Source organism: Antechinus flavipes, chromosome 2 (genome assembly GCF_016432865.1).
Source record: "Antechinus flavipes isolate AdamAnt ecotype Samford, QLD, Australia chromosome 2, AdamAnt_v2, whole genome shotgun sequence".
Classification (NCBI taxonomy): Eukaryota; Metazoa; Chordata; class Mammalia; order Dasyuromorphia; family Dasyuridae; genus Antechinus; species Antechinus flavipes.
Genome location: NC_067399.1, coordinates 613,921,747 through 613,942,009, shown reverse-complemented (window position 1 = coordinate 613,942,009; position 20,263 = coordinate 613,921,747). Strand labels below are relative to the sequence as shown.

The 20,263-nt window shown below is 37.4% G+C and overlaps 1 protein-coding gene across 1 annotated transcript in view; it reads left to right on the top strand.

The window, feature by feature from the left end:
- The window catches only part of ARHGAP19 (Rho GTPase activating protein 19), a 43,672-nt gene extending 26,016 nt beyond the window's left edge, over window positions 1-17,656 (top strand). The window contains exons 7-12 of the mRNA XM_051981776.1: window positions 195-260; window positions 1,368-1,559; window positions 5,682-5,780; window positions 7,759-7,869; window positions 8,272-8,350; window positions 13,787-17,656. Of these exons, the coding sequence (XP_051837736.1) occupies window positions 195-260; window positions 1,368-1,559; window positions 5,682-5,780; window positions 7,759-7,869; window positions 8,272-8,350; window positions 13,787-13,797 (558 nt within the window). The 3' untranslated portion in view covers window positions 13,798-17,656. The remainder of the gene's footprint in view (window positions 1-194; window positions 261-1,367; window positions 1,560-5,681; window positions 5,781-7,758; window positions 7,870-8,271; window positions 8,351-13,786) is intronic.
- Window positions 17,657-20,263: the final 2,607 nt, after the last annotated feature.

Below are 20,263 nucleotides of genomic sequence, written 5' to 3'. Positions count from 1 at the left end.
AACTTGCAGGTATCTTTTTCTCTTTGAGTTTGATACCATTGCTAGTCCAACTTCTTCTTTTTATAGAAGAAAAAGCAAAGTCCCAGTGATAGCAGCCAGACTAGGACCTTTTCTATAGATCTTGTTTTAGTTCCTACTATGCTTAAGTGCTTCATTCCCCATTAGGTACTGGTTTCTTTTTATGTCTTATTCAGGCTCCGGCTTATGTTCGGGAATGTGCCAGGCTGCATTACCTGGGCTCTAGAACTCATGCATCAAAGGTAAGCATAGGGAATTGCTTTGCTGAAACACAGGATATAAGGATCAAACCAGGAAACTGCATTAATGCTAAGCCTTAATAATAATAAATATTGTACAAAAGAAGGTGAGCAAAAGTGAAAGCGAGTATGACTCAAGCAGAGGTGAGGCAGAAGAATGTAAAACTTCAGACTGCTTTTTTTGGATACTTGTTTAGTGTCACAGCTCAAAGATAACCAATTACTTTGAGATTAGTGAAAGAGTGGGAGAAGATGATGATGGGTGGTATGGAAAGGATGGGGACTGTCTTCCTTTGTACCAAAAATTTTTGCTGATACAGTATCAGAAAGATTGAAAAGATCCATAATCCACAAGGCCTCAGAATGTGTTTATTACACATCTTGATTAATTTGAACATTTAGAATTGTGAGCACAGCAGATCCAGCCTAGAAATGCCATTTAGAAATTAGATTGTTCTAAGTATTTCTGTTAAGTTATACAACTATACATGTTGTATTCTTATTTTTAATTCATTGACAAAGGAAGAGCCACTCTGAATGAGGTAAAGTATGGCCTGTAGATCTGGGATGGAAGCCCTAAGTGACTAAGAAGAAAATCCACCATATCATACTGATATTTTGTATGTGCTCAGAACTCAAGTGATTAAACTTTAGTGTTTTAAGTTGCTGAAGACTTTAAGCAGGACAACGTGAAGTATCTTCATTGATGCTGTCACTGTTTTCTCCTGGTTTTTGCTAATTTTTCTACTTTTGGGGCTGCTTCTCCATCAAATTCAACAAATGTTAAAAACAACCAGGCAAACATTTAGCATTACCTCCTAAAATAGTTAAAATTAAAGTCTGTTTTATCCAGAGTCTCTGTCTTCTATATTCCTGTATTGTCTGAGCCTGTGCCAGAGGAAGTTGTGATTGTTTAGTGATATCTTTAGTGCAACTTGTGGGATCTAAATCATATTCACCTGAATAAAATAGGGGCAAGGATAGCTGTGTTTCTAAGTGTAAATGGACACTGTAATATGCTTATTTTTTTCTTTCCCTTTTTGATTTAGCCTGAAAATAGGAGCCTGTAGGATACTTTAATCTCTTTTTCTTCCTTTAAATTTTCTCCAGGATGACCTGGATCTGCCAACCTCATGCACTAATAAGGACTTTCCACTTTCAAAATCCTATAAAAGGACCCAGATGAACACTTGCTTCCAACAGGAAGAGACGCAACAACGTACCGAGGAGGCTCTCAGAGAGTTATTTCAGCATGTTCATAACATGCCTGACTCAGCAAAGAAGAAGAAGCTCATTCGACAGGTATCTATTCTGAAGCAGAGAAACAGTAACCCTGATTTAGGGAAACAGTTATGCAAATGACAGAATATTTTTAAGAATGGTAGAATCGGAATTGATTCTTGGTTTTCAAGAGTGTACTAGTTGAGAATCTAATTATCTCCCACTTTTTGCTCAGCAAGTATAAAGGAGAGTCTGTCGAGACCTGAAACAGGAGGATGGTCCTCTGTGGCAAGTGCCAGGTGTACCAAACCTGAGGATGAGCTGAGGCTGTTGAGGAACACCAAGGACCACAAAGAGTAGTTTGTTTTCTTTGTTCGTTTGAAGTCACATTGAGGCAGGCCTGGTAGTGCCAGCCCCTGGTCCCTGCTGCTGCACTCAGGCCAAAGCTATCAGTGTCACCAGTAAGTACAGTCAAGGTGGAGTGAAGCCTCCAGGAGAGGGGTGAGCCAGTCCAGGTCAGAAAGAGGGAGCAGGTCCAGGCTTTTGTACCAGTCTTTATTGGAAGTGGGCCTGTCAGTGGTAGTTGTATCTGCTTTCAGCTGGAGTGAGAGAGGGAAACTCAGTCGAGACAAACAAAACAAAAAACAACAATGATATAATTAAGCTATATTGAGCAAAGGATAAGAAGTAGAACACAGAAAATTTTCCTATAAAAGGAAAGAAGTTAGCATGAATCCCTTATTTTGCTTCTTTTTTTCTGGCTAGAAGATTGACTTTTGGTCTGGAAGGCCAAAACAAAATTTAAAGAGTTGCTACCCAAGGTTAGTAAAGTTATTGAGAAAAATCACTTAGTTGTTAATGGATTCTAGTCACCCAGACCCAGAGGGGCGGATATTGAAAGAGCTAGCACCTCTGATGACTGAAACACTATTAGTGATCTTTGAAAACTTGAGGGAAAATGGAAGAGGTGTTACAAGACTGGAGGAAGGCAATATTTTCTTTTCCAAAGATAAGAATGGAAGTAGTCTATTAAATATGGATTAGTGACCCTGACTTCAATTTTTGGCAGAATTCTAGAATGCCTATTAAAGAGACCTCTGGAAAAGGGAGCAGCGATCACAGAAAGCGAAAGCATGGTTCACATGCAAATTGCCTCATTTTCCTTTTTTCATAGGTCTCCAGAGTGGTACATGAGGGGAATGCTGTCAGTGTATTTGATGTAAAGCTTTCGGAGCTCATGAAATAAAATTTGATAGGAGTAAATGTAAACTCTTATATTGGGGTTAACAATGTCAGTTTCATCACTACCAGATAGAGGTTTAGATAGTAGTTTATCAAAATTAAAGACCTTTTGTGGTACTGGTGGCTTACAGCTTCCTTAGGAATTAGGATTGCAACATGGCATCCCAACAAGCCAATGCTGTCTTAGACTGTATAAGAGAGAAACAGTAGTCAGGGTTAGGGATTCCTCAATTATTTACCTAATAGATTTTTTATTTCCACATTACAGTCTTTTCTAGACAATCTTCCCCATCATTACTAGCAGGGATTGAATCCCTTTTGTGACAAAGAAAATAGTTTGGGCTGAATGAAAGGGGGTGAGGCAGAGAATACAGGCTCATGATTTTTGTTATCTCAGTAGCTGGTAAGAAAACATTCCTGTTTAAGAAGAATTCTCCTGCCCTTGTTCCTAAAATTGATTTGATATGTGACAGATTATGCCAAAGCAGCAGTATGTTCCATTTTGCATATTCAAAGAGAATGCTGATTTTAATCCTCAGCAAAGTAGTTTAATTTAGGATTCCACTGAGGTCTGCACCAATCATTAAAGATGACAAGGAGAAAAATTGGCTTCTTGAATTAGCTAGCACTCTTTGCTATGTGGGCATTGTGACTAATAGAACTTCAGGGTTGGATGAGGCCTTAAAAGCCAATTAGGCTGACTCCTTTATTTTATAGGAGATGAAGGCCAAGAGATTATCAATTGTGACTTACTTTCTTCCTTCAGATCCAAATGTAATTTGCATCCTAAGAGTATTAGTATGTTTTCTCATTATATTTATTCTCTTTAGTAAAATTTTTATTGTTTATATTATTTGTTTTTTGCCCTCATTATTTATGAGGTCATTTTTAGCACTTTAATATCTGCATTTATTTATAATTTTATAATTTAATAATTAAAATATTTATCTAATATTAGAGAAATGTTTAAAACTTCTGCTTTTCTCTATTTTTTAGTTTTGTGCCTTAGCATACGATCAATTTTTATATATAGTAGATTGCATGGAGGCTTTATAATAGTTCTTACAATTATGGAAAGAGGATATATTTGTAATTGTTAAAGAGTGAATATTATAAAAGGCAAAATAAACTATTTTGTATAGATATAAGCTTTTGGCACAAATAAAATAAATGTAGTTAGAAATTAAACTATATACAGAGCTGTGCATCAGAAAAGAAAAATCTTGTCATAAAATATTTTTGTTAAAAATCTAACATTTAGAATCCATAAGGAATCATTGCAGAGTTTTTAAGATTGAGCCATTTCCCAAAAGATAAGTGGTCAGAGGATATGGAAAAATCTCAAAAAAACCACAAATTTATTAACAGCTATCTAAAAAGAATTTAGAATAGCTAGTACAGAAACCCAAATTTAAATTTAAAATAACTTTTATATTACTTTACATTCATCAAATACACAAAGATGGAAAAATTCATTACTGATAGGGATGTAAGAAAACAGCCTTTGGTAAAACTGTGAAAGGGATGCATCATTTTGAAAAACAATTTGGAATTATGCAAAGAAGTTGGAAAATTTTTCATACCCTTTGATCCATTAATCTCATTATTGTACCAGTACACTATATTCATAGCAATACTACATTACAAGGAGCTGTGAATATAAGGAATTCAAAGAAATAATGGAAGATTTGTACAGAGTGATAAAGAGTAGACAAAGCAGAACCAAAAAGATGCACAATGATTACAGTTATGTAAATGACAATAAATTTAAATGGCAAAACATTCAGATGATAAACATTGGAGAATGTTGATGCTTACTTATAAAGTATTTATTTTTGTTTTAATAAACAGAAAAGTAAGTAATAAGGGTAGCTATATTTTCTATCAGAATCATACACCTTGATATCTTATTTGACTTGCTGTACATTAGGAAAATTAATTAGAAGTATACTAGGGATTTATGTATTGAAACATTTATGAGTTAAATTTAAAAGAAAAAAAATATTTTAGAAGAGAAAAAGGTGAATACTTTGGTTAGGATTCCATATGTTTCTCCCAATAGGGAATGATTTACAGAGTTGAAATAACTCAGAGGAGTTTGTATTTGTGAACTGCAGCTCTTTTGGAGCCAAGATGGTGAATCAGAGATAGCAATCTGGCTAGACTCTTCAGAGGAGCAACTTAGATGTAAAGTTCAAAGTCAAGAAACAGGCTGGAAAAATGAGCAAACTACAAAAATGAACTTGACCCAAAAAAGCTACTCCAGTGGCAGGGAAGACCAAGACAATTTGGAATTAAGCCCAAAGGGCTATAAAACAGTGTTGTTTACCCTTTGACCCAGCAATACTAGGTCTGAAATCCTAAGAGATTGGAGGAAAGGGAAAAGAACCTATGTGTACAAAAATATTTACAGTAGCTCTTTTTTGTGATGGTATAGAATTGGAAATTGAGAGGATATTCATGCTATCAATATGCAGAGAGAGAATTGATAAATCGAGTGCAAATTAAAGTATAATTTTCTCATTTTTTTTGCTTTTAAAAAATGTGGCTAATAAGGAAATATATTTTGCATAATTTCACATATAATTGATATTTTTTTGCCTCTCAGTGGGTAGAGAAGAGGTGAGAGGGAGGGAGAGGATCTGGAATTCAAAATTTAAAAAGCAAAGAATGCTAAAAATAAATAATAAATTAGGGTAACATTTTAGTCCTAAGGCCTTTCTGAGCTTCAGAAGTCCTCTTTATTCTTTTTAATAATTTATATGAAAATGAGGCATATAGTATAAATGAACGTTGGATATTGCAAGAGCATTTTTTGGCACACATCTTTGCTTTTATGCACATATTCTTGGACAGTAGATTTGAAATTTGGAAATCTTTTGGGCCTTTCTTTTTGGATACTTGGAGAAGTATTTGTTGCTGAGAAAATAATAATGAGATATCCTCTTTATTTTCTTCAAGTTTAATAAGCAGCCACTTGCTCAAACTCCAGGAGCAGATGGATTTACCCCCCAGTTTCAGAAACGGACCCGTTCACGCTCCTTCAGTGGACTTATTAAGGTAGGTAAGTTCAGCCATAGAGTTGTCAGCATTATCCCAGGAATTTTTGATAGATATGAACTTTGCGTTGATCTTTTCCCTATCTGTGAAATAATTTTCTACTCTTTTGGTGTTCTGGAGAGGCTGGGATGGAGTTTGGGGAAACTTATGATAGGCATTTTGATGTGTAATAAGTGTAAATGAACAAAGGGGAATATCCTTGTTAGTACTTTGGTGTAATCATTAGAGCAGCGAGGGCTGACGTAGCTACAAACCAGTTCTCAGCCTCAGTGTTAGTTTTCTATCAGCTTCCTTTGTGTCTGGGAAATGACTTTTGTTCAATAATGGGAAGCATTTCCCTTTTTCTCTAATTTGCTTATGTTTTTACAGAGTTAAAGTCTGTTAAGATTTAATCTGGGAGGAATTCTGATCAAGACCTGTTTCGTGTCAAATCCCCGTTGGAAATTTTAGGATGGGGGAGTAATAAAAATAAGGATCAGGAGAGATTGGGATTTAGGCCTGTTATTTCACTGGCACAGGTTGCTGCTCCCTCTCAAACAGGCCGGTACCTCCGAAATAGCCTGAGAGTCGCCCAAAGCTGGGAGGGGCTGCGGCCGCCCAGTCACGGGGGCAGCGGTGTCAGAAGCGGGACTCGAACTGGGACCTTCCTGGTCCTAGGCTCCTGGCATTCCTCCACTCTGTCCCTCACGAGATATTGCTCAGTCTCTTCAGAGGAGAGTCTGCGTTCCTGGCTCGGAACCCGGGAATGCCGACGTTTGTCCTTGCCTTGTGGCAGGGCCACTCCTTACTTGTCCCCAGCCATCTCTTTTTCTACTCAAAGAGCTGAATCTTTAAGATGTGCTACCACCAGGTGGTAGTAGATGCATTGGTGACAGAATGGGAATTACCGGGCCCCAGAGAGACATGAGTGACGGGGAGAGAGAGGCACATGTTCTTCTCTCACTGTTGTAAGGGGGGAAGAGAGAACCTATTACAATAGATCTGTAGGGCAACCCTCCTCCTTCATTTAAAATGCAGTATGACGAAGAGAGAGGTTCCTTTGCACAAACTAGTAACTTTCTCCCTAGGTTGCAGCCTTTCCTGGTCCTAGCCCAGTCGTAATCAGTAAGCTAGTCTGAATCACCCTGAAGCTGCCTTCTGGCAGGTGGCTCTGGCGGTCACTGACGGTCAGTGTCTCCCACTGGGCCCGCGATGGCTGAACGGTTGTTGCAGGAAGGCCCTAGGCCTGCAGCCTTCGTGGCTCCGTCCTGGCGAGGCTTTACTAGCCAGAAAAATTACTCTTGTCTCTCTCTGTCCGTGTTTCATTAGAAGTCATGTCACTGTTTGCAGGTGAGAGGTGAAAACCAGTCAGGAGAGTTTTCTGTCATGTTGAGAAAACCTGCTTCTTGGGTGGGTGGGTGTGTGTCTGTGTGTGTGACACTTGTATTTTGGTGGCTGTGGTAGTGTGACTACAGAAGAACTCTCCTTCACAGTGCAGCGGCCTGCAGCTTCTACAGACTGTCTTGGGAGCAGACTTGCTCTTGATAAGAGCACAAGATTTTTAAAATTATCTTTTCAAAGAATAGTCATCATGTGCTACCTATAGTTAAGACAGTTTTTTCCTGTGAGTCCTAATGATGGAGTCCTCATTGTAACAAATACACTTGTGTGATAGTTGTGACAAGTTAGGATTTTTTAAAAAAGAATAGTCTAGTGCCTACTTCCCCACTAGGGTTTCCAGAAGCATTTTGGAATTGACTTAAACTATTTTAAATTGATCTTCAGGTTGTTTCTGTCTCATCCCTCTGCCCTTTAGAGCTTTCCATTTTTAAGTTATGCAGACTAAGTGGTCATTTAGAAATAATTCCTCCCTGGTATGCAGGGTTTTATGCCAGGCTTCATGTGGAATTAATTATTGCAGCTGAGGAATGTATCTTAATGTTATGGCTATGATGCTTTTTTTTTCTCTTCTAACAATATTTTTTTCTTCTTAAATTAGCGGAAAGTCCTGGGGAATCAGATAATAATGGAAAAGAAAAATAGGTGTTGTACTCCAGAATCTGTGGACGTTGGTGACTTGAACAGATCCAGCAAAGAAAATGTGAACTTAGTAAGAGCCTGTTCTTGTCTTTTATGGGAGAAAGCATCAAAGTAATAGCAAGCAAGCCTTCAGGTCTGTCTTGTGCTTATCCATTCGGTCGATAGCTCCTGCAGCCCTTAGCTTAGTCTTCCTCTTTCTGACCTTTCCTTTTGCTGATTCTCTTCTCTTTGTGGGACTCTCTTGTTTGGCTTATGTCACTAATCATGGAACGTACTTAACTTGGATTTGGGCAGATCAGCAACTGAATATGTTAAAAGTTTATTATAGGATTTCAACTAAATATATTAATACTTAAACACCTTCCCATTTGATCTATATAAATAAATAAAACATTTACTTTGATAGCAAAATCTGTCTACAGGAGTGACACTAGAACACCCAAGCCATTATAAAAACTGTGTTTTGTTCCAGGTTTGTTCTGGATCTCCAGCACTGAAGATGGCACCAGCAAGATTAAAATTATCTGAAGGAAAGAAAGAAGGGAGAAAAGGTATCACCAACTGGTTTATTTTTTAGTCTCTATTATTCCTGATAGAGAAATACTTTTGCAGTTAGAAGTTGACATCCACTCCTTTAATAATATTTTTTAAAAAAGAGAATATGCAGAGAATACTATAGAAGGTATTTTAGGAGCATAAGAGAGATAAGCATGGCATAGTGGGCAGAATCTTGGGCTTGGAATCAGGACTAGTCTTATCACTGGTATTTACTTGCTGTGGGACCATGGGCAATTAGGCAACCTCTCAATCCTCTGTTTGCTGATCTATAAAATGAAGATAATGATAACTGCACATGGCCTATAAAGATTGTTGTAAAGCTTACATGAGATAATGTGTTCTAGTACTTTGCAAACTTTAAATGTGTTATGTAGAAGTTATTTTGAAAGATAATTTAAGCTGTTAGAATTTGCAATCTAGTTGGGGAGATTTGACTTATTTGAAAAGACTTACTACCTACAGAGTAATTCTTTTCAAAGAGAATGCGGGTGTAAATTGTTATAATGCAAACTAGGTAGATAAGTGCTGAAGGGAATGCACAGTAAGAGGAGTGATTACAGTCATCTGGGATGAATAAAATATCAAACATTTAACAGGTTTTTGTGAACAGGCAGTGAATTCTATTTTGAGAGTTGTTACAACTGTTATAACAGTAGTCATTGTGGCTTACTAATTAAGTAACAGCTAACTTCCTCTTCCTACTGAGGGACATTTGAATTGTCATAATGCAAGTCCTCATTCAAATTGTTTTTGACACAAAGAAGTAATAGGCTGTGCAACTTTGTGATAGATGGTGGTTACCATACTTGGTAGAAAGGAAGATTGCATGGAACTTGGTCATTATGTAATTATAATGTAGTCTTGTCTGTGAATTAACAAAGTGAATTAATTTGAAGGCTTAATTTTGCTGAAATTTGAGGACAGTTGTTTTTGATGCTCTAGAGAAGGTGAGCAAAATCAATGTTTTTCTAGGTAAAACTTTCCATCTTTTTAGAAAACTGAAATTCAGTTCAGTTTGCCATTTCATTATTTTAAAATAGATCCCCTGCAACTGAGCATATTCCATCTTCACCCAGCTGGCGCTGGGGTGGCCAGAGGAATACAGGCATTGAAGAAAGGAATCTCCAGGTCCTCAGAATGAATTTATACGTCATATCTCTCACCTAAGTTGCCTTGTCATTTTACCATTATTCTTTAAAAATCAAATCAGATATTCATTGATAAGATCTGTTTGCCAGCATTCTTCATGCCTTTCATCCTGTTAACAGGAAGCTGGCAGCTCCTCTGAGTCTTTGATTCCCCATGCTTTCTTGTCTCTGTATTCCTTCAATATTTTTCTCTTTATTGTCTTCAATCTTTCTTTTTTCCCTGACTTTTTCCTTCTCCCCTCAAAGATGTAAGGATTCTTCTTATATAGAAAAATCTTTATTTAATACTTAACATTTCAAGTCATAATTCTGTATATTTTCTTTTCATTGCCAAAGTTTTTGGATGACTCAATTTCTTCACTACCCACTCACCCTCAATTAATTTCAATTTCAGTATAGTTTTTGCCCTCATCACTCTTTTTTTGAAGGTCACCAGTATTTTCTGCATCTTCAGATTTAGTGTTGTTCTCTGAGGCCTCATTCTTCTTGACTTCTTGAATACTTAAAACTTCCTTCTTCAAACTCTTCTTTTAACCATACTTTCCTTGTTCTTTGTTCACAGTGACTAAAAATTCTCCATTTCCTTTTAAAGATAACTATGATTTCTTTCAAGCCTTAATTATGGGCATATTTCAAAGTTTTTCCCTGGATTTTCTGTTGTTCTCTTTTTATATAGATCTTTTCCATTCTTATAGTTATTGAGAGTTTATTTTGTAGCTTGTGATTTGCCGAACCTACTAATTATTTTAATTAGCACCGTTGCTGATTTCCTAGAATTTTCCAAATAAACCATCATATTATCAGCAAAATAGTGATAGTTTTATCTTCTCTTTATGTATCTGTATACCATCCATCTCTTTCTCTTGTCTTAAAATTTACATCAAATAATTGTGGGAGAAGTGAGTATCTTTTTTTCACTCCTATATTTATTAGCAAAGGTTCTAGTATATTCCTATTACATGGGATTCTTGATTTTGACTTTAGATAGATACTTTTTATATTAAAAAAAAGGATCCTCTATGCCTTTAGTTTATAGTGTTTTTGTTTTTTTTTTAGCCAAAATGAATCTTATTCTTTATCAAAGGCTTTTTCTATATCTTGAGATAACCAAGATATATCCAAGTTTTTGGATATTTTTGTTTTTAATATGATTATGTTGGCAGTTTTTTTTAGCTTTTTATTTTCAAAATACATGCATAGATAGTCTCTGGCATTCATTCTTTTTTTTTTAATTTTTAAAAATTTTTTAATTTTTTAAAACTTTTTATTGACAGAACCCATGCCAGGGTAATTTTTTACAGCATTATCCCTTGCACTCACTTCTGTCCAATTTTTCCCCTCCCTCCCTCTACCCCCTCCCCCAGATGGCAAGCAGTCCTTTATATATTAAATAGGTTACAGTATATCCTAGATACAATATATGTGTGCAGAACCGAACAGTTCTCTTGTTGCACAGGGAGAATTGGATTCAGAAGGTATAAATAACCCGAGAAGAAAAACAAAAATGCAAGCAGTTTATATTCATTTCCCAGTGTTCTTTCTTTGAGTGTAGCTGCTTCTGTCCATCCTTGATCAATTGAAACTGAATTAGCTCTCTTTATCAAAGAGATCCACTTCCATCAGTATCCTCATACAGTATCGTTGTTGAGGTATATAATGATCTCCTGGTTCTGCTCATTTCACTTAGCATCAGTTCATGTAAGTCTCGCCCGGCATTCATTCTTTTTTTTTTTTTTTTTTTTTTTTTGCTGAGGCAATTGGGGGTAAGTGACTTGCCCAGGGTCACACAGCTAGAAAGTGGTAAGTGTCTGAGGTCAGATTTTAACTCAGGTCCGCCTGACTTCAGGGCTGGTGCTCTATCCATTGCACCATCTAGCTGCCCCTCGGCATTCATTCTTGAAAAACCTTGTGTTCCAAACTTTTTCTCCTTCCCTTCTCCCCCAGGTAGCAAGTAATCCAATATAGATTAAACATGTGCAGTTCTTCTATAATATTTCCACAGTTATCATGCTGCACAAGAAAAATCAGATCAAAAAGGAAAAGTAATGAGAAAGAAAACAAAATACAAGCAAACAACAAAAAAGGTGAAAATGCTATGTTGCGATCTATACTCAGTCCCCACAATCTTTCCTATCACAAGTCTATTGGAATTGGCCTGAATCACCTGATTGTATAAAAGAGCCAAGTCCTTAATGGTTTTCTTAATGTTGCAACATTTTTTTGCATCCCTAGTATACATTCAACTCAAGTCAAAATGATTTCTTGAATTTGACAAATGTTACATTATTTTCTGAACCCATATAAGCAAGTCCATTGGATCATAGATTTAGAGCTGGAAGAGACCTTAGAGATCAGTGGGCCCAAAACCCTTCATTTTATAGAGGAGGATCCTAAGAGAGATAAAGCAGTTTGCCCAGGGAAGGGTCAAGAGGATTTGAACCCAGGCCCTTAGCCCCCAGAGTCAGTGTTTTTTTTTTTTTTTTTAAACCATATCAAATTACAGAACTGACTTCTTAATCCTTAGTGAGTAAATGAGATGGATCTCCAGGCCTAACTTCTCATGTGAGTTCTGTTGCCATATTTTTCAGCTTCCAGCTGGACATCTGGTTTGCCTGGTCAGCTTTTATCTTGAAATCAGCATTCCCAAAGCTATGTCCTTTTCCTCTTTGTGATTTTTTCCTTTGTCTATAAATGGGGCCACTCTTCTCCAAGTCACTCAGACTCAAAAGTATTGAAATTATAGATGAAAACTCCCTCTTCAGCAAAAGCAAAGTAATGGCTTACTACTTGCATTCCTTTCCTTCAGTTCTCATTACCAACATACTAATTCAGAGCCCAGACTCTTGCATTTAGCTTACTTTTCCAGTCTGCTCTATACATAGCCATCAAAATAATCTCTTAAAAATCTCACCTTAATTATGGCATTTCCCCAAGGGGAAAATAAAAACCCAAACTTTTAATATTACTTGATTACTTATAAAGTCTAAACTCTTAAACTAGCATTCAAAGCCTGCTATAGTCCTACCCAGGTTAAATTTCTAGCCTTATCTTTCACTATAATCTTACATAAACCCTTCACTCTAACCAAAATTGGTCTATTCATCATCTTGTGCTTTTTCACCTTTGCTCTGATTATTTTCCCCAACTGGAATTTTTTCCATCCCATCGTTACCCACAAAAAAGGGTGATCACTACAAATGAGATACCCTTTTGTCTGTTGATACCTTGCCTATTTGGGATGGATCCCGCTCAAACTTTGCTCCTTGTGAAGATGTTCCTCTCAACACTCAAGAAAAGGAGTCATCTCAAGACAAGGAGAGTGCCTTCCCTCATGGAGCTTACATTTTGTGATCATCTTTACTCCTTTTCTCCCTCAGAAATCACCTTTATATAATCTTCCTGACAAATGGTCATTCAGCCTCCACATGAGGACTCCCAGCAAAGGGAAGCTCAGTATCATGTGGACGGTACAGTGAAAGTTGTTTAAGAGTCTTGGAGTCTCCGTTTCTTTGTCTGTAAAAGGAGGAGATTGTTAGTAGTGAACTAAAGAGCACCACATGGGTGGTTGTGAGGATCAAATAAAGCAGTGAAACCCTTTGTAAAGTGCCAAATCAGCAGCAGTTGTATAGACCAATGCATTGTGCTTTTGGATAATTCTAATTCTAAGGAAGAATTGTGCCTAAATCTGCCTCTAGAGCTTAATTTTGGCAGGTTCTTCCAAGTTCAAAAGACTTTGGATATGGGCCTAGGGACATGTTTTAAGTTAAGCTATGAGAGGCTTATCACCACGTGGGTTACAAATTGGTAAACATTTGGGCACAGCCACGCTCAAAATCGAGCATGAGTTTTAATCTGAGTCAAGTGAGGGAGGTCGCACACTAGGAAAACTATATCCTTGAAGGATTGATAAGTGAATGTCTTTAGGAAGGTTCAAGTGACTTGCTCAAGAGCATACAGATGGTGGACAGAATTTGAATGCAAGTCCTCTAATTCTATCAGTGTTCCACATCATACCTCCTTTCCAATGGGACCTCATCCATGACCTCACATGCTGAGATCAGAACAAATGCAGCTGGTGAGGGTGAGCTGAAGAGAAAGAAGACACTGGGAAAAAAAAAAAAAAAAACATCCAAAAGTTTATAGAAAGGGTCATTCTGAGGGAGAATTGCAGGTGCAAATTTCCTAACATTTGAATGTTTTTGTTTTTCACAATTTCATATGTTTAAATATATTGTATACTTGTTCAGGTTTATTAATTCTGTTATTCCTCTTTAAACCTAGGAATCCTGTAAAGGAAACCAGCATCCTCAGGCTTTCTAACCAGGGTCTTCCATTTAGTTCAAGCTAGATGGGAATCAACATATACAGAAAAGCATGGACTTTCAGCAGTTTGAATTTTCAGAGCCAACTAATGCTATGACTTGACTGTTCCCTCTAATTCTACTCACTGGATGATTATTTGGAAACTGTGCCTTTTGAGAGAATATTGTGAATTTGTGTATGTTTTCATTTTTTTATTAATTCAAAATATGGGGAAACCACTATCTAACAAACAACTTACATGATAGGATGAATACTTTGAATAAAGTGGGCTCAAGAGCTCACTCAATGTAGCAGCTCAGTAACTTCTTTTTTAAGCTGATATTTATGTTCCTCTGTCAGTATCTAGCTTTTAAATATTGCCTCAAGCTTTCTATGGTTATTGGCAAATTTATTTTTGTATTGATATTTTTGACATTTTTGTTGTTTGTTTTAAGTCATCATTTTCTTCTTTAAAATCCTTCATTTATAATATAAAAGCCTTAACCTGTGAGGCTTTGAGCCATTTAAAAAAATGTCATTTGACCTTCCACTTTTGTCTTCAGGAAGAATCTTCTTGGGATTTGGGGAAGCTGTGTAGTCTCTTGCTTTCATCTTCCTTGTTTCAATCTTTATAATTTCATTTGAGGCTGTTTGGGAATCTCTTTTTGGAATATTTTCTTGAGATCCAGAGATTGGAATGTGTTTATCTGAATTAAAGCATGAAAAAACCAACAGCAGTCTGCATAAATGCTCTGGTATGTAATAAATATTTTGGTTATTTTGTGTATTTCCATTTAAACTGTCAAATACTTTCCCCCTTGTTTTTCCTTTTTCTTATCATTACAGTTGTGTAGTTGCTAGGCTTCTCTCCTCTTCAGTCAGTTGTCTTTTGCCTAAACACACATCTCGGTTTCCGTTTTAGAACCTTTGCCCTTTTATGTTTCTGTGACAAATATCTGGAAATGAGATTAGAAAAGTTGCTGACAGCCCGCAGGAGATCTGTTAAAATATTTGTGCCAATGGGTTGTATGTGGTAGCTCTGCCCTGTGGGCGGGAGAGAGCCAGCTTGCCCGGTGTGGAGAACTGGGGGAGCTGTGTGGGGAGGTGGAAGTTCCCCGTTGTGTCCCCTCAGTTCTCCTGGCTCCCAAGAACAGGTGGGGGGTGTTGGGGCTTTCCCTCAGAATGGTGGGAAACCTGTGCCTTATCTCCAGTGCTGAAAGGAACGGTTGTTATGCTCATGCCCTTATTGGGGAGTACGCAGGGTTCTTCAGAGAAGCTGCCAAAGACACGAGTGGAGTGAAGTAGGTGGTCAGTGGGAGGCTCACATGCGCACAAACGTGTGGACGTGTGTGTGAGAGCAGTCGTGGCCTGTGCATTGAACTTGCATAAATTATTAACTAAGCATACATCTTTCTTAGAAACTTACTTCCTATTGCCTCTTGGGGCCAAAATAGCTGGGTTTAAGGTTTTACTTAAACTAGTAAAAACTGCTGTTTTGAAATAAAAGTTTACCCTAGGGTTGGAGCAGTATTTGCAGATAGCCTAAGTGCCAGCCTACCTTCCACGTTCCTGGGTTCTGGGTCTCTATTTTGTTACTGTCACTGTAGAAGTGAAGACAAGTGAGAAGCTTTGTTTGAATGAGATGAGGAACAATAAAACATCTGAAAGGGACTGTTTCTTATGTGGGGGAAATTTCTCATAAGTCACCAAATTACATATTTAATTTCTAACGTTTCCCTCATTGGAAAACGAACAAAATAATCATCCTCCTTAGCGAGATATCAGCAAATCCAAATGGGCCCAGTTATTGTGCCACTTAATTAAATTAGAAGATAACTCCCTCCTCTTCTTCCTTCCTCTTCTTCTTCCTCCTCCTCTTTCTCTTCCTTTTTAAAAAGTTAGTATTCTTTTAACCCAGAAGAGAGTGAGCCTAGGCAGTGGCCTGACCCCATGTTGGAAGGGCAGAGGGACAGTCGGGCACCCTATGAGGCGATTCGTTCTTTCTGGGGCTGCCTGGGAAAGGTAATATGATTAGTTGTTTGGGTGAAGATTATTTCTGGAGGGCGTTGCCAGTGTAACGTAAGAGTAATTCCTGACCGCTCCCGTGGGCAATGTAACTTGTGTGACTGGTGAGGCATTTCCTGTGTTATTAACTTGTTATCATCCTTATTGCCTTCAGGGTATCGCGGGTCATTTTTCTCACAAAAGTTAAGGTCCAGGTGTTCCTGGCAATTTGAGGGGCTAACCTCCCCCCTTGTTTTACTCTATTGACTTAATATTGGTGAAATCCTATGCAAAAAAAGGGGGCTCAGCCTTTTATCGTTTGCCAGAATGTGACATCTCCCGTTTGGAGCTGAGAAGACATGTATTGTATTGAAGCCAAAGTCTGTATTTGACACACCTTTTTTGGGGGGAGGGGCAGGGGGTAATATTTAAGTTATTACGTTTATGTGTGCTCTGCTATCTGTATTTCCTGTGTTAAAGTAGTTTTTACAGACAGGTCTCTTGCTCTGTTGTATATTTTATTTCCTTCTAAGTCAGTTAAAATGTTTATTCATGATTCCAATTCGAAGCAGTATATTTGTGTGAAAGTGCAGACCACTCTTATTGTTCTTTGAGAGATGGATGCTACTAATGGATAAATGGAGAAGTCCTGGCACCTGGGTTTTTCTGAGCTTTTTTGTTTCTGTGTGGGCCTGTGCAGCTGGCAAAGTAAGGAAGTAGTTCTGAAGCCAGGGCCCACTTTGACCTCTTGAAACCACTCTAGAGTAGAAGTAGAGCAGGGGAAGGAAGGCAGATTTGACAGTGTTTTCCTTGGCTCAGAGTTAATGTTCAAAGGAAAGCCCTTGGGAGTTCTGGTGGGAACAGACCTGTAGCCCCCAGAACCTCCTTCAGCAAGCCAGAGTTCACTGGGCCCATTCCTAGTATTGGTCTTAATTGTAAAGTCATTCTCTTCTCCAGCCAATACCAATTCTGAACAAACATTTCTACCTAAGTTCTTCTAAAGATTTAGGACACAGTTGAAAATAGGATTTTCTGGTTGAATTTATGATCATTTTGAATTGTGCTACAGGATGTAATTGAGGAAGTTGCCTTTGCAGTGGACATCTCTTTCTGCTTTTATATTCTGTGCCACATTGTTAGATCCTCCATCACTCTGCTTGTCCTCGAGGGGTCCGTGCAGGCCCCGATGGAGCTGATTGCCTCAGTTGCAAGTGTCCAGGTAGTGAGGAATGCTGGGAAAAGTGAGCCTGAGAACAACATTTTCCTTTATTTCCTCAGAAGGAATATCCTGGATTAGAGCTGAATTGATACTACCATATTATCCAGTACTAGGAAGATTTTCTCTCTAAGCCAGTAATTTATTTGATTTTGGCAATTAGTATAATCTAAACAGCTTTATAAAAATATTCAGCATTTTCCACTGTCTTACTTTGGCCTTTGAACAATATAGTGCTGATTGAAGGGCCATTGAATAGGTATAGCCCAGAATAGCCCAAGTGCTGAGTTGCCATAGAAACCTTGGTATATGAGACTACAGCCAGCATTATGGCCTTAAAACAATTAAAAACAATTCTGCCTCAAATCTGTTGGAAAGTAGCACGATTCAACCTTTTAGGATCTTTCCTACACAGAAAGTGCTGTCTTTGCAGATGTTAGAGGTCCGGTAATAGCTAAGGTTTTAGAAAACAAAAAGGCTTCTCTGTTTTTCTAAAAATGAAACAAATAACTTCATGATTCCACTAAATGTGATTGTAAATAAACAAGTCTATGTAACATGGTCTCTGTAATTTCCTTTATTTGTTTCTGTAATGTTCAAAGATTAAATTTTTTTGTTTGCTCTCTAAAGACTTGGCTGGCTTTTTTATTGCAACTTTCATTTCTGCTGTTTTGGTGAAGGGGAAGACATCTTGTTTTTTATCTTGTGGGGTCTCTACCAGGAACTGTGAAAGCAGCACCTGAGCTTGCTTGTTTATAGGCTAGAAAGGCTCATTGGGAAATGAAAAATCTGAAAGAGTTAATCTGTACTTGGGAAAAGATAATGTTGATGCTTCAGCATGTTCTGAATTTTGTTTTCCTGTGGCTAGGAACTAAACACATACATACTTATAAACACATTTGTATCTGTCCCTTTTCAATCACAGTCTTTATCTCCATCCTTTTTATAGACACTTGTATTCATTAAGAAACGTATACATTGTAGTAACGATAAAAATGTGACATTTTTTACTGACAAAAATTAAAATTCAGGTTACTGATGGCTCCATTTTTCCCCCCATTCTGCATTATCCTGAGCCTAGAGCTCAAAAGAACTCTTCCCAATCTTCTCTCCTTTTTTGCTCACTCAGACCTCTATCTTCTCACCTCACTTCCCAAAATGCTGTGGAGAAACCTTTTATCCTTTTGTATAGCCAGTCTATTGCTGCTGTTATTGAACACCTGAAGATTTGAGTTCTGTGGCCCTTCTGGAGAGCCTGGTTAAGCAGCATCAGGGTGTCATGGATTTGGAATGCTCTCCAAATAATGAGTTTTGAATCCAAGCTCAACTGTGTGAAAAGGGAAAAGTCACAAATTCTCTTGCTTTAGTTCTATTTTTTTGCTGAGACAATTGAGATTAAGTGACTTGCCTAGGGTCACACAACTAGGAAGTGTTAAGTATCTGAGGTCACATTTGAACTCAGGCTCTCCTGACTTAAGGGCTAGTGTTCTACCTACTGTGCCACCTAGCTGTCCCTTAGTTCTGTTTTCAAAGTTAATATCTGCACTGTTCGCTTCAAAGGGTTGGTGTGAGTTAAGAGTTTTATCTCGACCAAAAGAAGGAAAAAGCTCACTTACCAGAGCCTGGCGTCTCAGGGTAGAATCTAAAGTTCCAGATGGGAGCAGGGAGATGGGTTTGAGTGAAATCAGTATGGTTGTGGAGATGGCTGGGAAGTGATGGAGAACAAATTTTGAGTTATCTAGATTTTAAGAAGTTAAGAGTCTTATTAATGTGAAGTATTAATAAAGAATACTTAAGGAACCAATGAGATAATAGCAAAAAACCATATGGGGATGGAGAAGAAAACAGTAACTGGACACAGATCAGATGGTCCATTAGTATCTGATGAAATAAAAGGAAAGATTTTGTTGGAACAAAGAAATAAAGAAAGAGTAAGTGGGAAAAAAAGAGAAAAGCCTAAAGATAATGGAGCATCTCAGGAGAAAAAAGATGTAGACCAAGTTGACAAAAATATAACACTTATCAAAAACTAGAAAGCATGGTAAAGAAGTGAGCCTTGTCAGTAAGATCAGGGTAAGTGAAGATATTCATAGTCACAGTTATTTGGTATAATCCTGGGAATGGTAACTATGGCAATAAGGCAAGAAAACAATTTGAAGGAATAAGCATAGACTTATGAAACAAACAAGAGGAAACAAAATTATTGCTATTTGCAGATGGCACCTAAAGAAACGTAGAAATTCAATTTAATATTGAAATATAACTTCAGTGAAGTAGCAAAATATAAAATAAATCCATTAAAATCATCAACTTTTCTGCATTGCTAACAAGCCATCAAGAAGAGGGAAAAAGAAATCCCATTCAAAGTAACTCTAAAATGTAGAAAATAGTTAACTTGTATTTACATAACACTTTATTAAGCTTTGTAAAATGAGAGGCATCTCAGTTTACCTCATCTGATCCTTGCCACAACTGGTAGGTAGTTGCTATTAACCCCCTTTTACAGATGAGGAAGCCAAGGTTAAGAGACTTGGCTATGATTATATAGGTAACATGGATCCGAATCCAGGATTTGAATTCATGTATTCTTGTCTCCAAGACCCATGAGGTAGCCACTGAACCAAATAGCTGCCTCTTAAGTACCTTGTCTACAAAGACTTATTCAGAACTTATAACAATACAATTATAAAACACTTAATAGAAATAAAAGAAGAAAAAGAAAAGGAAAAAAAAGGGAGATACATTAATTGCTCATGCTTGAACTGTGACAATATAATACAAAACCCCAGCAATATTGTTTGAATTACTTTACAGATTTATTGCCATACTATTGAAACTGTCAAAGAGCTACTTTATAGATGGAGACAAAATAATAACAAAATTCATCTGTTGAACAAAAGGATCAGAATCTCAAGGGAAATAATGGTGGGGATATGGGAAGGAAGGGAGCCTAGTAGTACCAGATTTCAAACACTGCCATAAAGCAGTCGCCTGAAAACTATTTGGTGCTGGTTAAACATTAGAAAAGTTGATCAATGGAACAGATTAGGTAAACAAGTTCCAGTAATCCAGTATTTGAGAAAACTAAATGACCTAGCTAAGGATACTTAGTGTATACTACTTTTACTGAAATAAAGTTCCCTATTTGATAAAAACTGAGAAAACTGGAAAGCAAGCCAGCAGAAAATAGGTTTTGCTATGTATCAAAATAAAACTTCAAATGGACACAAGACCTA